At 59.6% G+C, this 17,860-nt stretch overlaps 1 protein-coding gene across 1 annotated transcript in view; it reads right to left on the bottom strand.

Annotated features, from left to right (window-relative positions):
• Positions 1 to 8,673: 8,673 nt before the first annotated feature.
• The window catches only part of Crispld2 (cysteine rich secretory protein LCCL domain containing 2), a 39,025-nt gene continuing 29,838 nt past the window's right edge, over positions 8,674 to 17,860 (bottom strand). Inside the window, exons 14-15 of the mRNA XM_004644968.2 lie at positions 16,413 to 16,546; positions 8,674 to 10,585 (exon numbers count right to left, since the gene is read on the bottom strand). Coding sequence (XP_004645025.1) covers positions 10,531 to 10,585; positions 16,413 to 16,546 — 189 coding nt within the window. The 3' untranslated portion in view covers positions 8,674 to 10,530. The remainder of the gene's footprint in view (positions 10,586 to 16,412; positions 16,547 to 17,860) is intronic.

Here is a 17,860-nt window from a genome sequence, read left to right as displayed (position 1 = left end):
GCTGCTGCTGTGGGCTCTCGGCCTGCAGCTGGACTCATGCAGCTGCTGCTGTGGGCTCTCGGCCTCCAGCTGGACTCACGCAGCTGCTGCTGTGGGATCCGGGCCTGCAGCTGGACTCACGCAGCTGCTGCTGTGGGATCTGGCCTCCAGCTGGACTCACGCAGCTGCTGCTGTGGGCTCTCAGCCTGCAGCTGGACTCACGCAGCTGCTGCTGTGGGCTCTCGGCCTCCAGATGGACTCACACAGCTGCTGCTGTGGGATCCGGGCCTGCAGCTGGACTCACGCAGCTGCTGCTGTGGGATCCAGCCTCGGCTGGATCCTTTGGGTCTCTAGTGCGTGGGCAGATCTCCTGCACTCTTCTGCATTAGGCTCTTTGAGTGAAAATTATAACATGCTCCTATAAATCACAAGTCCTGTATTAAACCTTTTGTTCTCAGGCTTCACTGTAGCAGGCACAGTCCTGGGATCATTCTTAGCTGCAAGGGAAGCTGGGTACAAGATGAGGCTCACTGTCACAGCAAGGGGTGGAAGAGAAGGTGTCTGTGTAACCAGGCTTGATGTTGGCCCCTCAGCAGGCAGGCCCCCGGCTGTGTGGAGCAGACCACACAGCAGAGCAGCAGCCCAAGAGGGCCTAGGTCCACATCCCGACCCATGAGGGGAACAAGGGCCTCGGCAAATGTGACTGAGTGAAGGGCTGTGTGTCACAGGGAGCCTCCTGGATTATGTGGCTGGCCCCGGTCATCACACCAACCTACAGAGGGAGCTGGAGAAGGTGACGTGATGACCAGAGTAAGAAGGAAAGCTGGTTTGTGGTGGTGCACACCTGTGATCCCAGCACTGAGGAGGCTGAGGCAGGAGGATTGCCTTGAGCTCAAGGTCAGCCTGAACTGCAGAGAGAGACCCTGATTCAAAAAGGCAGAAAAAAAGTAAGAGTAGGTGACCGTCGAGCTCCAGGCCACCGGCCCTCTCTACTGCTCAGGGGCGCCTCCCACTGGCCGCTCCTTACACTGTGCCACCCACCCCTCCCCCAGAAATCCCTCCTTGCGCCCCAGTACCTCCTGACCCTTGCCTGGCCCCAGGACCAAGAACAGACTTCACAAGCAGCAGCCTCTGCTGTGGCTGGGCCAGCCCACCCTCCTGACACATGACACAAGTCCTTCAGGCTGGGGACAGACAGCAGGCCACTGTGCACCTCCCCTTGGACACAGGGAATGGGGGACACAAGATTGTAGCCCTGGGGCTAAGGAGCTAGGTTGGGACAGGGCCAGCCAGGCAGCAGGGTCCCTGGTGGCTGCAGGAGCTGCCGGTTGTCACATCCTTCAGGGCCTGCCTGTCCTGAGGGAGACTGACCCCTCCTCCTGACCAGGAGACATTGTGCTGCAGGCGGAGTCTGCCTGGCCGGCCGCCGGGCTCTGGAGCCAACAGTGATGAATCAGCAGCACAGGCCGCACCCGGGGACAGGCTCCTCCAGGCCCAAGGAAGTGCCACTTCTGGCCCCAGCTCAGCTCGGCTGGTCTTGTCTGAAAGGCAGCCTTTTAAAGAGTTGTCTTGCAAGCCAGGCTGGCCTTGGCTGGCCCTGCCTCCCCCATCCTGGACCCCCAGTTGCAACCCCCAGCCTCAGTGCCTCTCTGTGAAGTGGACGGCATAGTGCCCACCTGTGAGGCCGATTCTGGGGAGTGCTCTGCAGCCCCTCCACACCTGTGCGCTGGGGCGGGGACAGCTGGGAATGGGCACGCAGGAATCAGAGACCCCTGCCCTGTCCTGCAGGGCAGACACCCAGACCAAGGCAGTCCTTCGGGACCAAGCTTCTGTGACAGGCCAGCTCCAAAAAGGGGCTGCTCCTAGGGGAGGCAATGGGACCCACAGGTGACCCCAATGGCTCAGTAGGGCTCTTCCTGGATGGGACACTGAGGCAGGGGCTGGTGCTGTAAGCTGGTCTGATGTCCATGCCAGGCCCGAGGCAGGCAGGAGGGTGGCTGGTGCCCGCGGCCTGGAGGCCAGGGGACAGGGACATCCCATGGGTGAGGGGAGAAGCAGAGGCCTCCCGTGCCTCTCCTCCCGTGTCTCCACCACCAGGTGTGGCATCGTGGGCAGCTCCCACTTGTCAGCTGCGAGGAGCACCTATGCAGGTTTGCTGCACTGGACTGAACTCAAGACCTCCCTGGCCCTTTTTGTATTTTGAGACAAGGTCTTGCTAAATCGCCAGGCTAGACCTGAACTCCTGCCTCCTGCCTCAGCCTTCCAGGTGCTGGGATGGCAGGTGTGTACCACCACACCTGACTGCTGGGACAGGTGTTGTGAACACAGTTGTCATTTCTCTTGGGTTGGTGCTTCCAAGCGGAAGTGCAGAATCACTTTCCACGGCGACCTCTGGCAGGTGGGGAAGCTGTGGACGTCTGCAGCGTCTTGATCTGTTCAGTGAGTGCTGGTCCAGAATGGCCCAGGAATTCCTTCTTTAACCCACAAAGCACCGGTCGTAGTGTTAATGCTCCCATTGAACCACGCAGGGAATCCAGGGTCAGAGACATGGGTCACGTGGGCAGGGCATGGAGAGGGACTGAGACCAGGCTGTGACTTCCCGAACGAGCAGTCGCACACACCTGGGCAAATGCTGTCCTCGAACTCACTCCTACTGAGGTGCGAATGGCTTGCAGCCGATTGGGTCCCAAGAGCTCTTGCTCCAGTGTCTAGAGAATCCTGGAAGGATAGAGGCTCCTGTTCGTCGCAGCCATGTGCATTTTGCAGAAGTACTGGACCGGGAGAAGGAGCCAGCAGGATCGTTCATCCCTGGTCCCCGGCGATGCTTCTCTCTGGGCTCCAAGCCCTCGGCGGGGCCAACCTTGCTGTCTCAGGAGTTGATCTGCTACCAGCACCTCAGTGAGAATAAGTCCAAGTCCCAGAGCGAGCAAGGCTAGAGCCCCGCTCGTGTCCCCAAAGGGCAGGTGGCCTGGCTTCTGCCTGGCAGCTTCACGAACTGGGGCAGAAGTGCAGGGCCCCCCAAGGGCCTAAGGGACGGTCCTCGCAAGAACTGGCCCAGGGCCTATACCTGCGCCGACTGGACACCAGCTCTGCGGCAACGGCCTGTGCTGGGAACGCACCAGGATGTTGGGTGCAGCCGGGTGAGGCTCTCCAACTCCCATGGAGGCAGCCGGGCTTTTTAACCTGAAGGGGATGGCACAGGGTCCCTGCAGAGGTTGGCACTTAGAACATAGAGGTGAGGAGGCCCTGACCGCGGACAGGAGAGGACCTGCGAGGCCACGGGGCAGAAGACTGCCCTGCGCTCCTTGGCGGCATCGGGGGCGGGCTGGCGTCCTCACAACCTCCCGCATGCGCCTGGCTGCCTTCCTGCCCCGCGCCTTGCAGGCCAGGTTTTGAGGACCACGTCAGAATGCACTAGGGCGGTGGGCACCTGCCAACGAGCCCACAGCCGTACTCCTCCGCTACAGATCAGATCCAAACGGTCCCGAAGCCTCCTGCATTTGGAAGACGATTGGTTGGGTCCCGGAACTCACAGCGGACCTGGGGCTGGGAGGCGGGACCTGGGCGCTCCGCCCTTTGCGCCCTGCCTCCCGCTTCCTGTCCGCAAAGCCACAAGCAGCTCTCCCCTGCCAGGGCCCTCTGCCGAGCTGGCCTCGGAGCCAGCTGGGTATGGACTGCAACCTCTACGGACCGTGGGCCAAAATAAACGTTTCTTCCTCTAAGGCGCAGGGGTCAGGTATGCTTGTCTTGGTGACTAGAAAGTACCTGAGACACCCCTAGAACTGGGAGCCTGCAAAGGTGACCTCGCTGCAGGCAGTGCCTGCAGGTGCAGCTGGTTAAGGTGGAGAGGAGGTTGGCCCGGATGAGAGCGGGCCTGCAGTCTGGTGGCCAGTGTCCCGCGCGGTGGAGCACTACTCTGCCATAAAGGACAGGCGTGGGCACCTGTGGGAAAATGGGCGCGCAGGAGACCGAGATGTACCGAGAAATACATCAGCGCGCAAGCTTGAACACTCTGTGGCTGCCTTTACGTGAGAAACCCAGAGTGTAAATAGATGAAGAACAAAATAGAAGGTGGATGTCAGGAGACGAGGTAGACCTTGTGGGAGTGTGAAGGAGTCAGGAGACAACGGGAGACGGGAGGGGGAGGGGTGCAGAAAGAACAGGGCTGGGTCAGGTGCGCCCGCTGCCCACAGGTGGTTGTTGTGTACCCTGAACGTGACTGATGAAGAGCTGAAGAGAAGACTAACAATAGCCGGGCAAGGTGACGCACACCTGTGATCCCGGACTGGGAAGGCTGAGGCGGGAGGATCGTTGTGCATCCGAGACCAGCCTGGGCTACAAAGTGGGCTCAAGGCCAGCCTGAGCTGCATAGTGAGACCCTGTCTCAAAAGGACAAAAATAAGTAAATCAATAAAATAATAATAATAAAAGCACAGGAATCCAGCCCAGGGGTGCCAGGGCCACCAACATCAGAAGAGGACGGAGCCTTCCCTGGAGCCTGGCCTGCCACCCCTGGCTCAGCCTGGTGCCCCAGGACTGCCAGTATTCATGCCTGAGTTTGGCGGTGACCCATGGGCAGGGGCACAGCACATGTCACAGTCTCCAGCTCTCACCGGCCGCACATCCGCCCATGGGCACAGACTGAGACAGGAGGAACATGCTGTCATGTTCCCACGTGAGCTCATGGGTGTAGGAGAAAGTGGCTGCCTGTGTCCCCAGGCCCTGCTGGAAGACTTTTGCTGCAAACTGCCCGAGACTGAAGGACAGAGTCTCCACATGTGTGGGGTCACTGGGACCTGGAGGCTGCCTCCTCCATCTCAGCAGCTGTTCCACATCAGGCAGGGCCAGGCTGGGCTCAGGGCCCAGGGCAGCTGCTGGGTGGGCCGAGGGGCCATCTGGAAGTCTCTGGCCTCAGGGAACACTTACATAAGGGGCTTGCAGAGGGGAGTTTTGGAGGCAGATCAGCTAGGGGCCTGGGACAGCCTGCAGCTCGTGCTGGGCATCTGATCAGATGCTTAGAGCACTCTGGGTGGTAGGGCACACATGGAGTGAGTATGTGATGTGCCCAGGTGGGTATGAACTGCACTGCCCTTTGGGGACAGGGACAGGAACAGGGTGGTGGCCCGCAATGCAGCCTCAGCAGCAGCGCCTGGGAACTTGCCGAAAGTGCTAGTCTAGGACTGCACCGGCCGCCTGCATCCAAACGGCCAGTCTGTGTGCTCCGAGCCTGCAGCCATCTGGGACCCTGGCAGCGCCAGGCCCACCCCACCCAGCCTTGCCCATCTCAGGCAGACTGAGCAGAGTGCCTGAGATGCCCTGAGGTCTCAGTGACCCACAGGACAGCTGGCAGGCCCTACTGGCCAGGCTGCTGTCACCGTGCCTGCTTGCCAGCCGTGCTGTGCCCACTGTGCCCACACTAAGCGGGTACTCTCACTGCACTGTTAGCATGCACCTCTGTGCAGTGACAAGTGGCCATGGTGACAAATTTGGTTTCAGTTTTCCTCTGGGAAGAAGCATCTTGGGGTGTGGCCAGCTACTCAGGGATGGGAAGATCAGCACAAAGGACCCCAGGTGCCAGGCAGGAGAGAGAAGGCCACACTGTGGTATCTACACAGCGCAGGTGAAAGGCCACCTGGTTACCACAGCAACCGGAGTTGGCACAAGTCCACTCTGTGGCCAGCAAGGACAGGAGGTATCGGGGTGGAGTGGGGTTGGTCCTGATTGTTACCGCCCTATAGGAGCGAAGGCACATGGGGGCAACTGTCCCAGGAGGGCAGCTGGGCCAGAGCCCTGCAGGAAAGGGGAGCCAGGCACCTGCCTCGTGAGGTGTGGCAAGGGGCTGGAGCAGAGTTGAGGCTCCACATCTCACAGCGAGGGCCCCGCCCTTGGGCTCCAGTCCTGGCTGATGCCCCCACCCAGTCAGCCACCTGGGGTGGCTTGCCTCTGCCTTTCTCCTTGGCGTGCTGCCAGCTTTTCAGAGCAGAAGTGGGCCAGAGCACAGCCCTCTCTCAGAGCGCCTGTGGCTCCCCAGCCCCCCAGGTCCTTCCCACACCTGAACGCCTGTCCCTCCCCCTCGCCGTCTCTCTCACTGCTGGGCACAGTCCTGACTGTCTCAGCATGGTGGGCCTTCTGCGTGCCATCCTCTCCTCCCTCTGCTCCTGGGCAAGTCCACCTGCCTGGACCAACAACCCCACCCACCCACGCTTCCCACAGCTTTCCCGGTGTCCTCCCCACAGCCCTCACATCAACACCTGCCACATAATTTGTGCACCTTGTCCCCTTGCTTACGTTGACCTCCTCCATGCTAATGTGGGCTCCATATGTGGCAGGTGGAGGATGGAGGGTAGATGGGTGACAGGGGATGGATAGGCTGGCGCACAGAGAAATGAAAGATGGGTGGGTGGGCAGGAGGATGGTGGAGGACGGGGAGATGGGCAGAGTGGACGGGTGGGTAGGCAGAGGGTGAGCGGCTGGGGACACAGAAGGAGGGAGGAGGAAGTGGTGGGTGGATGAGGGGAGAAGGGGTAGGTGGGTGGGTGGGGAGCTGGCTGGACGGTGCGCAGGTAATGGGCAGGGGGCTGGCTGGATAGGGGCTGGCTCTGAACAGATGAATGTGCGGTGGACAGAGTGCAGAGACGGGTGGGGGGCTGGCTGGCTGGATGGGTGCAGGAGCACCCTGGTCTTCTGGGAGACATCTGGTTTGGGTACCATTTGCTCAGATGACACTGCTGGGTCTGCTGTACTGGCTGTGCTGTGAAGAGACCCCTCTGTACCCCCGATCTCTCTTTGGGGGCTCTGGTTCCTTGGTTGTTGCCACTCCCTGATACTGCTACTTGTTGGGGGCACCAGCCATGCTCTGCCCCCACAATTGATGCCCCAGCTTGCAGCCTGGGGATTCTGCAGCCCCCTCCCCCATGAGAAGCTGCCGGGACCCCCTCCTCGCACCAGGGCCTCGAAGGTCAGGGCACAAGGGCACACACGCACAGCCACACAACATCCTAGATGGCAGAAGGAAGCGATGTCAGACACAAAGTACCTGTCTTCCGGCCTCTGCTCCAGTCCCCGTGTCTGGACAGAGCAAGTACTGAGTGTACGCCCCACCAGGGACAGCTATCTGGGTACCAGGGGGCCTTGCCCACCAAAGGACCCAGCTCTGATTCTGGGTATACCAGATGTTCTGAGACCGGCTATACCTGGCAGCTCTCTCCGTGCCAGAAACCAGTACGTGCTGGGGAGGCCGGGCCGTCAGGAGCTCCTGTTCAAAGCTGGAGGATTCGCGCTCTGAAATGAGGAGCCCCGCAGCCCTGCACGGGCAGGGTGGGCATGGAGAGGCAGCCTGTTCTAGCGTACACACACAGGTTGTCCTCCCTGCAGAACCAGGCTAACAGATGAACACGAAGTTGGAGGGGTCGGAAATGTCACCACTCGGCGACTTTCTGAGATGCTGTGTCAGCAAGAAGCCACAGAGCCCGAAGCCAGCGGGAGAGGGCTGTCGGGGGCAGCGCAGCCCCAGCTTCCCTGCCCACCAGAGGGTGACACAGAAGCGGTAGGGGCTCCCTAATGGGGACGCCTAGGACTCCTCACCCCAGTGAGCAGAGCCAGCCCCACTGGGCTTCCTGAGCTGCTGCACAGGAGGGACACAGAGCCCCTTCTGCGATGTCCCTTCCCTGGCTGTCACCATGTGGAGCCTTCAGCCGCACTCCACCAGAGGCAGACTCTGCCCATGTGCCAAGAATGAGCTGAGAATGACAGTGTCCCCAGGGCCAAGCCACACGCACTGCTCAGATCCGAGGACATGGAGATTGTGTGTGGTCAGGCTTGAGATTATCCTAATGGATGCTGTGAGGACAGCGGGGGACCTGGGCTGCAAGCCACAGGGGCTCTGAGAGAAGGGCTATGCTCTGGCCTGTTTCTGCTGTGAAAAGCTGGCAGCACCCCAAGGAGAAGAGCAGAGGCGAGGCCCCCAGATGGCTGATTGGGGGGCAGGGCCTTTGCTGTGAAAGGAAGAACTGGGCCCCAGGAAGAAGAGCAGCCTGGCCATGGTAGCCGTGCCTCCAATCTCAGCTACCAGGGGCAGGGACAGGGACAGGAGCACCCCCAGCTCAAGGCCAATCTGGGCCACTTAGCAGGCCTGTCTCCAAAACAAGATCCTACAAGGGTAGAGCTGGGATGCAGCTCGGAGCCCACCCTGTGTTGAGTCCCCAGAGTTACCCAAACCAGGGCGCAGAGGAGAGGCTGTGGGAGAACAGAGCCAGCAGCCCAGCATGTGCCAGGAGCAGGGCCTCGGAGAACAGTGGCCGCGGCCCAGCACCATCTTGGACCTCAACCTCCGGACTGTGCCTGAGACCCCGGGGAATGCAAATGAGACTTTGCGGATTGTGAATGAGACTTTGGGCACCATGGCTGAGACTTTGGGGATGGAAGCCACCCAGTCAGGAATCTCGTGGTGGTGGCCACAGCAAAGACAGCGTGGACCCAGGTGGCACCCCACAGTGCTGTCTTGTCGAATGCTGAGACCAGGCCCTGCCCCAGGCCTCAGCCCTGTGATCGCTCCACTGTCATTGCATGTTGGGGGTCTCCAGAGGCAGGCTCCGTGTCACAGCACAGTTCCCAGGGGAGGCGCGCACCCCGACCCAGCCCGGCGTCTCACACACACTGTAGTCGTCCATAAGATCCCTTAGAGACATCTTGAGGAATCACACCAGCTTTATTGAGCCACAGCAACAGCCCCATGCCCTGTTCACGCAAAGCACACAAGAACACAATAAACTTCTGTACATAGGGAGCGGTAAAATACATCATTTTTCATAGAAAAAAAGCACACACATGAACTGCGGGCCAAGTGAGCCTGCAGGTAACTGGAGAACCCAAACCCCTTCCCAGCACAACAGCAAAACCCAGCACCAACCAGGCCTTTCCAGGGAGGGACAAGGACACGCAGAAGGAGAGGTGGCCCTGGCCACAGAGGCTTATCACTTGTTCTCTACTCCATTTTCCAGAGGAAAAATGGTTCCAGTTTCAAATGTTACAAGGCCCTGGCTTTGTCCCCTGCCTCCCAGACAGAAAGGCAGCTGAGGAGACAGGGAGGACCAGGGACTCTGCAGTGACAGTGCCAGGCACACTGCAACTCTGGTTTGCCTGGGGTGGGTGCCCTGGAGCCTGAGTGCGGGACCCTGTGGCCACGAGCCTCCCCGCCCCCCGTGAACAGGAGCCAAGTCCTCGCCCCCCGACATCAGAGTCCCCGAACTGCCATGAACCCACCAAGCCCACAGCAGCAGTAATGCTGCACTGAGCTCAGGCGAGCCACAGCGTGTTCTGTACAGACCCTGAGGAGGGGTGGTTTTGAAAAAGTGATTTACCATCACGGCCTGTGTGGTCAAGGACAACCTAACAGTGAAGAAGCCGCCTGACCCCACGTGCTTCTTGCTTTTGCTCTGTTCCCTGTGACGTACTCCGATGTCGAGTGAGATCCAGCCAGAAGCCGGCCCTAGGAAAGGGGCACAAGGGCCAGCTGGGCTGCGGAAGGAAATTTCACCTCCCGGGGGAGGCGACTGCCAGAGGGAGCTGCTTTTCACTGCGGTTCTGGCCCGGGCTCCTGAGCAGGGAGGGAAGCAGAGTGCACGGCGCTGGTAGGAGCCAGGCCACGAAAACAGGAAAAGAAATCCTGCCGGGGCTGCGCAGGCCTGGTTTCCTACAGAGAGGAGCTGCTCACCCCAGGAGGGACATGTCCAGGCATCCGCTCCCCACTCCGCTGAATACTGGGTCACCACCAGAGCTGGGACGGAAGACAGAGTGGGCTGAGCCCTGGCAAAGCCATGTCACCGGGAGGGGACAGAAGGCACCCAGACGCATTGGCCCTCAAGGAGACCAAAGGCCATGGGGGAAACAAAGGCCACAGGATGAAAGGCGTGACAGACAAGACGGCTTGGGAGTCGCTGCTGACCCCCAAATAAACCAGCACTGCTGATACACAGCCACACAGGGGCAGTCTGGGGGGACAGGGCGGACCCTCCCAGGTGGCCCGGGCTCCTCCAGCTGTTTGTCTGACCAGCAAACATGAAGCCCTTTTGCTTTGTTGGCAGGGATAGGCTGTGACTTTTTATTTTTAAATAACTACTTTCTCTCCATTCCTGAAACCCTCCCACGCCACTCTGGGGGCTCTGGTCCCAACACCTTGCAATGTCGTCCCCAGCACTACGTTCTCTTGGGGGTAGGAATCTGCCCCTCTACTCAAGAGAACACGTGGTGAGGGACGTCCCAGTGACTGTCCTTTTAGGGACAGGGCAGGTCCAAAGAGACAGAAGGGCCCGTGTGGAGACTCTGAGGCCTGGCAGGTCTGGTGCCAGTTGTCTAACAGACACTGAGACACAGCTGCTCCGCGGTGGGGGGTGGGCTGTCACCGTCACAGGCCACCAAGGGACACAACACTGGCACCATCCACAGAGGCTCCCTGACCCTCTATCTCCCCACCCCCAATCCCCAAGTGACAAAAAGGAAAAGTAAAACCCCAAGTCCCTGCTGAAGACACCCCTTGTTCCCGCTGCTGAGCGTTCACTGTCTGACTGCAAAGATCCGGAAGGCCTTTCCGTCCCGGGCCGCGCTTAGGCTGCAAGAGAAGGGAGAGGACAGCGTGTCATGGGGACAGGCGGGTCAGCAGGCCCAGCTCAGGGAGGGACGCAGCCCCGCTGCTGCCGGGAAGGCCGCTGAGTCAGGCAAAGCTGGCGAGCCCGCTGCTCTGCAGTCGGCCTCAGGCTGAATCTAGGTCAGGGCTGTTAAAGTTATTTTTTCTTAACTCGAGATTTGCCAGTCTAGTCTGGGAACTGGCCTCACCCTCCGAGACTCCAGCACAGTTTTCGCTGCCACCTGTCAACCCAGACAGCAGCTGCCTGGCCAGCGGAGTCCCAGGCGGGGTGACCAGAAGGCCCATGTCCCCTCCCCTGTGCCAGCTCACCTGGAGGCCTGGGCTTTGGGCCACCGCCGCAGGCTCCTTGGCACCTGCCTCCCGGGCCACCTTCCTCACTGCCCCTACCTCACAGAAGACCAAATGCTGCCCCAGGGCACACACATGCCTGGTTGGCACCACCCTCATGCAGGGGGCAGATGCTGAGCTGACCACAGACACACTGGGGTTTAGCAGCGTCACAGAGGCACGCTGTGCGGGGACGTGCTGCTGAGGGGGCCAGGCAGCGGGGTCCATGATCTCCATCCCCTCCTCCTGTTCCACCCGGTGGCTGCTGCCCTGTGACTGCCTGGCTAACCACTAAAGAGAATCGTGTTTCATGTGGATTTCTGTCGGGTTCCTCCCCCCGTACCAGGGGCGTCCACGCCAACTGCTCCATCCGGCCGAGGAGAGCCTGTGATGTGATGGGCACGTGTGACTCGTCCTCTGTTCCCTGTTTGAAGACCCCAGGCTTCTCCCCATTCTCTGCCAGGGCTGTGAGCGCCCAGGCATGGGCTGTAGCGCTGCCCGGGGTATGAGCCCGGGCTGCACGGTGGCCGGGAGTTAAACACTCACTCAGCTTTGGAAAGACAGCCCCACTGTTCAGCTCCTTCCAGTGACGCAGGGCATTCCAGACCCCTTAAAGCCACGACCATGGGGCACAGCGGTCACCTGCAAGGGGTGACATCTCCCTGGGCCTCACCACGCTGGGCCTCTTCCCACGTGCCCAGCAGCCCGCTGTGTCTTGTCCTCTCTGGCGCAGTGTCTGCTCAGGTCCCTTTACCAGGCACTCAGTTTGCAAGTGTCTTCCTAGTCCGCACTTTGTTTTTTATTTTCTTAGTGGTCTTTTAAGGAAGAAAACTTTTGAATTGTGGTTTTTTTTTTCATTTATAAATAGGAATTTGGCCTTATACCTAAGAAGCTATCACTTAATTTAGGGTCATAAGGATTTATACTTAAGAGTTTTGTATTTTTAACACTGGTGTGCATGCCTTCCTTTGAGTCCATTTAAATTAGTTTCTCTACACTGTACAAGGAAAAGATCTAACATTTTACTTCTGCAGGCAAGTATGCCACTAGGAGAGCTCCTGTTACATTAAAATGGGAAATATGGAGCTGTGCTTTTGAGTTTCTGAATAGATCACCTTTGCACATGGCTCTTAATTTTTTTTTTTTTTTGAACCAGGAATTGAACTCAGGACCTTGTGCTTGCTAGGCATGCACTTGAACACTGAGCTAAATCCCTGGCCGTGGCTCTTAAGTTTAAAGGTACAGAAGATTCCTCCATTCACCCCCCCCCCTCCAAATACTGCTGTCTCCTCCATCTCTCTCACTCTCAACAACCTTGGGGAAAATAAGGCTGGTGCCCAAGGGGTCTGTGCCCAGGTACCCCAGACAAGCTCAGGGCAGGTCTGCGCCCAAGCACCAGAGCGCCTGTGACCTGGACAGTGCAAGCCGCCTGGGAAGGTCTGAGCCATGCAGCGTTTGAGCAAGGGGGACCCCAGCTGTGACAGGAGAACAATTTCCTTGTGGGGCTTTGGGTACGGCAAGACCCCAGGTTGGACTCGAACCGGCCCCTGGCCCAGACACGCAGCCCCAGCCCTGGGAGACTGCAGTCGCGAGGCAGGGAGCAGCTGCTTGGATTCTTGCTTGTTTTTCTGCCTTTCTTTACAGCAGCCCTGTGCTCTTGGCTACCCTGGGACTGAACTCTGGAAATGCGGATCTGAGAGGAGTGGAACGAGAAGAGAGGAGGGGAGAGCCAGGACGCGGGGACACTCGGTCCGGGGGTGGGCAGTGGCCTCAGCGCACATGGGCTTGGGGCAAGAGGTTTCCCCACCCAAACAGAGGTCCCTGAGGGTCACTGCCTGTGACCCAGCCACACCGGGGCCCACGCTTGGTGTGTGCCCACCCCCACATCCTGGAGGCCAGAACTGTGCAGCTGGGCAGGGGCTGTCACACCCACAGGACCCCAAGCAGCCGTGACAAGGGAGCCACTGGGCAGCTGTCTGGATGGGGACACAGGCAAGGCCCCAGCCATCTTGCCCGGGCCTGCCCAGTGCTTCATCCACCCTAACACAGCAAATGGTGACACCACTGCCACGCATGTGGGTGTGCCACTTGGGCTGGGGCCAGGAAGCCTCTGCTCTGTCTGTTCCCAACTCGGCCACTCACTGAGCTCCAGGAAGCCAGCGGTGTGCTGTGTCAGTCTGGTGACGTGAGTGAGATGTCATAATTGAGCACAGTCCTCCCGCCCCTGAAGTCCAGCCTCCCGGCGCTCTCTGCGGATAAGCCCACCCCCCCTCACGTCTCCTGGGAACCTAAGCAGCTCTGACTCCCAGGGAATTTTTATGAAAAGCACTGGATAATTTTATAAAAGACCTTGAACAATTTTCATAAAGGATGCTATAAAATTTGATAAGGGGAATTAAAAATCCCTCAACCGCTTCTGCACACATCACTGCCCTCAGCAGTGTCTGCCATTCAAGCAGCATTTCCTGAGCACCTTCTGCTTGCCAGGCACCGGGCTCAGGGCTGGGGTAGGGGGAGAAAGGCGGTGCGCTCTGGGCTTGAGCCGTCCACGGCCCGGCGGGGGAGAACGGCCGCTGAATACACACAAGAAATGGTCTGCAAGGGCGGCGGCGATCCCACAGAGAGGGAGGCGGCGCAGACCCATGCCCGGGGTCGGGGGGCAGTTAGGGCAGCCCCAGCAGGACTTGGCTGGCTGGAGCTACAAGGCCAGGCCTTCCTGGCAGCCAGTGAGAAGACCTGGGGTAGGGATGCCTCGGGGCTTTCTGGGAACAGAGAGGAGGCGCCAGAGGGTGGGGGTGTTTGCCCACTGTGCTGGAAAGCTCCTGGGGAAAGGGGCCACACCAGTGACACTCTTCACACAGTGAAGACAGTGCCTTGGTGGCTGAGGGCACTCTGCTGAAAGGAAATGACCCAGGAAGCCGCCAGGAGGCGCGTGGGCTCGTGCAGCAGGTGCTTCTTGGGGTTATTACAAAAGAGCAAAGAAACAACCTCATGTGAACAACCCAATGTTAATGGCGATGGTGGATAAAGCATGGGCCATCCACACCGCAGCCACGTATGGGCAGCCACGTGACGGCGTGGCCTCGCAGATGCAGCTTGGAGAGATTTTCACAGCCCTGGGAACAGCACACGGATTGTGTGAGCCTCCTTCCCAACGGGGCTGTGGGAACCAGGAAAATCCCGCGGAAGCACATGGCACCTTTGTCAGGTTGTTGCTGGGTGTGGTTGTTGAGGGCTGAGGGTAAAGTGGGTCCGACTCTTTTTTGAAGATTCCCAGAGGGGGCAGAAGCGAGGGACAAGCCTTTCAGGGGCCAGGCAAGGGTCAGGGATGACCCTAGAGCTGCCCCCTCTGGCTCAGGCCAGTGTCACGGTGACCTCAGGACTGGAGAAAGAGGACAGACAGCATGTTCTGGGAAGAGCCCAGGAGCTGTCCCCAAGGAGCAGGGAACTGCACCAGAAGGCCCCTGGGATGCCTCCTGCACACGTACGTGCCTCTGTACATGCATGTTCACGTGTAGAGAGGGCAGCGGGGACGTGCTGAGGTTTTCTTTTGTGGAAAGATTCTGACCCTGAGCACACCTCCACCAGTGGAAACCAGGAGTCAGACGGTTTTCCCTGTAGGCTCCAGGCTGAGCAGCCCCTTTTCTGAGCCTCAGTTTCCACACCTGTAAACTGGGTTCCTGCAGGTGCCTGGTCCTCAGGGGTGCATGGAGCAAGAGGCCCTGTCCAGCAGGGCCTGGGACAGGCACTCAACAGGCATTTGGCCTCCCGGACCCTGAACACCCCGCTTCCCAAGATCCAGCCCAGACTGGACAACTCAGTGACTTCAGGAGACCCTGTCTCAAACTAAAAAATAAAAAGGGCTGGGTGTGCACCTCAGTGCAGACCCCAGACTCAGTCCCAGCTGAGAGCGTGACCATGGCAAGGTGTCCTGGCGCTTTCCTCCCAAGAAGCCGCGTGGGCTACGGTGGGCGTTGTGGGCCCCCGCCACTGGACACCTGTCCTCCTGTTCCCCACTGTGCCCCAGTCCCCAGAGCACACACAGCACAGAGGGGCTGTCACGAGTGCCCCTGGGTCACAGGAGAGTCCTCCACATGCACCTCTGTAGGCAGTGTTGTTGTTAAAGAGTGACAAGGACGCCCCCTGTCACCATTGCCACATTTCCGGGTGCCCAGTGACCCAAGTCAGATGCCCTCAGCCTCCCCGCTCCCCAGCAGGCAATGTGAGATGGGGCTGCAGTCCCAGGTGCTCCTGCCCCCCCCCCCGCCTTTCACAACTTCCGGGAACCCTCTCCGCAGGGGACATTGTGCAACCCAAGCCGCTATGACGGGGCAGAGCTGAGGCGTGGGCTTGGTGACCTGGGGGCTTATGTGTGGGACTGAAACTTGAAATGCTATTTTCGCTTCTCACAGTGTCCTGCATCTGTGCCGCCCTTGGGGTCATGTACAACCCCTCCAGAGTCCCAGCAGCCACTGAGGACAGTGTCGCCCCTCTGGCTCCAGAACGGGCTCTCACGTCCTGATTGGGAAGAGGTTGGCCAAGGCACCTCCAAAAAACAAGGACACAGGGCCTGGTTACACTGAACTGTCCCGACAGGTCCTCTGCAGTGCCTGTTGTCAGGTGACACTGCGGCCCCTGAGCCTTGTGCCATGACTGGGAGCCTGGGCTGCCACCTGTGCCATCACCTCTGTGTCCCCCTAGGTGGCCAGGCCCACCAGGGCAGAGATCAGGGCCAGCAGGACGGTGCCGCACGGGGAGTGGGTGCTGGGTGGACAGGTGCACAGAGGGACAGAGCACGTGGCATCCCCAGAGGTGGCGGGCACACAGCTCTGCCCCAGAGTGCTGCATCACAGGCTCAAGGAACCAGATATGGGGAGACAAGAGGTACCCCAAGGGACCGACGCCACCTGTAGCCCATGCTACATCCACCTGGCACAGCCCAGGCTGCCAGGCCAAAGACTTAGGGAGACAGGTTTCGATCACCCAAGACCCCCTGAGTGAAATTCAGGCGGTGACTGAACCCTTATTTCCTAGGGTCCTACACAGGCACCGTCTCCATAAATCTCCCTGGGGAAGGCAGGGACTGCAGGATCCCCATTTCACAGATGAGGAAACTGAGGCTCAGTGAAGGCTTGGGCTCCAGACTTCTACCCATGCTGGGAAGCCACTAAAGGCCTCTGTGTGTGGCTTCATCACACAACTCTGCTGCAACCCTGCTTGTTTAGTGGGGGACAATGCACAGTGCAGAGGCATGGTCACACACACACACACACACACACACACACACACACACACACCCCTGCGCCCCTGGCGGGCGGTAGGGATGCCTGTTTTTTGGCTCTGAGCACTGGGTGGATGCGAAACCCTAAAGGATGTGCTGTGCTCATACATGAGAAAGTTCTCACTCTGGGAACTGACAGGGTAAGAAGGAAGCAGACTCAGGTGCAGGCGTGGCCCTGCCTACCTTTCGGACTGCACGCCGTTCCTCAGCGAGCCTGTGTAGCTCCGCTTCTTGTCCACGGGCATCACGTCCACATAGCCACCGCTGTCGTTCTGGATGGCGCCTGCGTGCACAGCCGCCTTACAGATGCTGGACGTCTACGAGCAAGGAGGAGGCCCGGTCAGTGCTGGGTTGCAGGGCTGAGACGCCCCCAGCTGACTGCGACCTGGCTGCTGGGCAGACCACACTGGCCCCTCAGAACCAGCTGACAGTACCTGACAGCCTCTGGAGGGCGCGGCATTCATCCAAAAATAATTTTCTCAGGGCCGGCCAAATAGCTCAGTAGATTAAAGCACCTGCAAGCAGGCGCAGGGGCCAGGGGTTCGATCCCTAGGCCTGCAGTGCAGGTACCTCCCCTGGGGCGTGCTGAGAGGGCAATTGAGACTGGGCATGGTGGCGCACGCCTGTAATCCCAGCTCTTGGGAGGCTGTAAACAGGAGGATCACTACAAGTCTGATCTAGTAGTGAGACCCTGAACACCCTGTAGACCCCATCCTAGAATAAAAAAATACAAATAATGTTCTCAGCACCAAGGGTATGCGAGGCCCTGGGGACTCACACAGCGATGTTGCTGCAGCTGTGGTGAAAGGAGGAGCAGGCCCTGAGACAGGCGCAGTGCAGGGCACTGTTTCAGAGCCGCTGTCAGGGGAGGATGCGAGACAGACTAGAGCACGACGCATCCACGGGGATAACTGCATGGAGCACCCAGGCAAGGCCTGTGGTAGGCGCAATTGCGCTGTGTCCCAGGAGCAGAAAGCTGCCAAGGCGGCTGGGTGCAGGTGGGCCCAGGTCTGCAGGCACCTGGGTTTTCCCTCCAGCTGGCCTCCAGCTGGGCAGCAGGTACTGCGTACCTGGTCTGGTGAGGGGGCCTGGGGCCCACTCTCCCAGGGGCTCGGCCAGCACAGTGGAAAGAGAGCCCTGGGGGCAGCTGTCTGAGCACCTGTAGACTGCACCCCTCAAAACTGAGAGGCTGGCTCAGATAGTGGCTGTGCCCACTGCCCATGGGACCCCAGGGCTGTGTCCTGGCCAGGTCATGCTGATGAGGACCAGGGGACTGCGATGCCCAGCTGAGGCTTCTCCCTTGAATCCATAACACACTGTGGGCCTCTCCTGCCAGCCCCGCCACCCTCAGCGCTCTGGTGAGCTGAGGTCCGAGCCTCACTCCACCTGGGAGGCTCTGGGCTGTGAGTGCGTGCCAGGGTCGAGGGGCACCCTGAGCATGCCACATCCCTGGCCGTGCCCCTGCCTTCCCTCGCTAGCTCCCTTAATCTTCAGCTAAGATGGGATCTCCACTCCCATTCTTGGGTGGAAAAGCAGGAGTTCCTGGGACTCAGCAATGTTGCCAAAGTCACCAGGAAGTTGTGACTTTAGCAGACCCCACTGGACCAGAGGGGGTGGACCCGCTTCTGTGG

Source organism: Octodon degus, unplaced genomic scaffold, assembly GCF_000260255.1.
Source record: "Octodon degus isolate 3935 unplaced genomic scaffold, OctDeg1.0 scaffold00215, whole genome shotgun sequence".
In the NCBI taxonomy this organism is placed as follows: Eukaryota; Metazoa; Chordata; class Mammalia; order Rodentia; family Octodontidae; genus Octodon; species Octodon degus.
The sequence above is the reverse complement of the archived record's forward strand: the minus strand, read 5'-3'. Positions and strand labels throughout refer to the sequence as shown.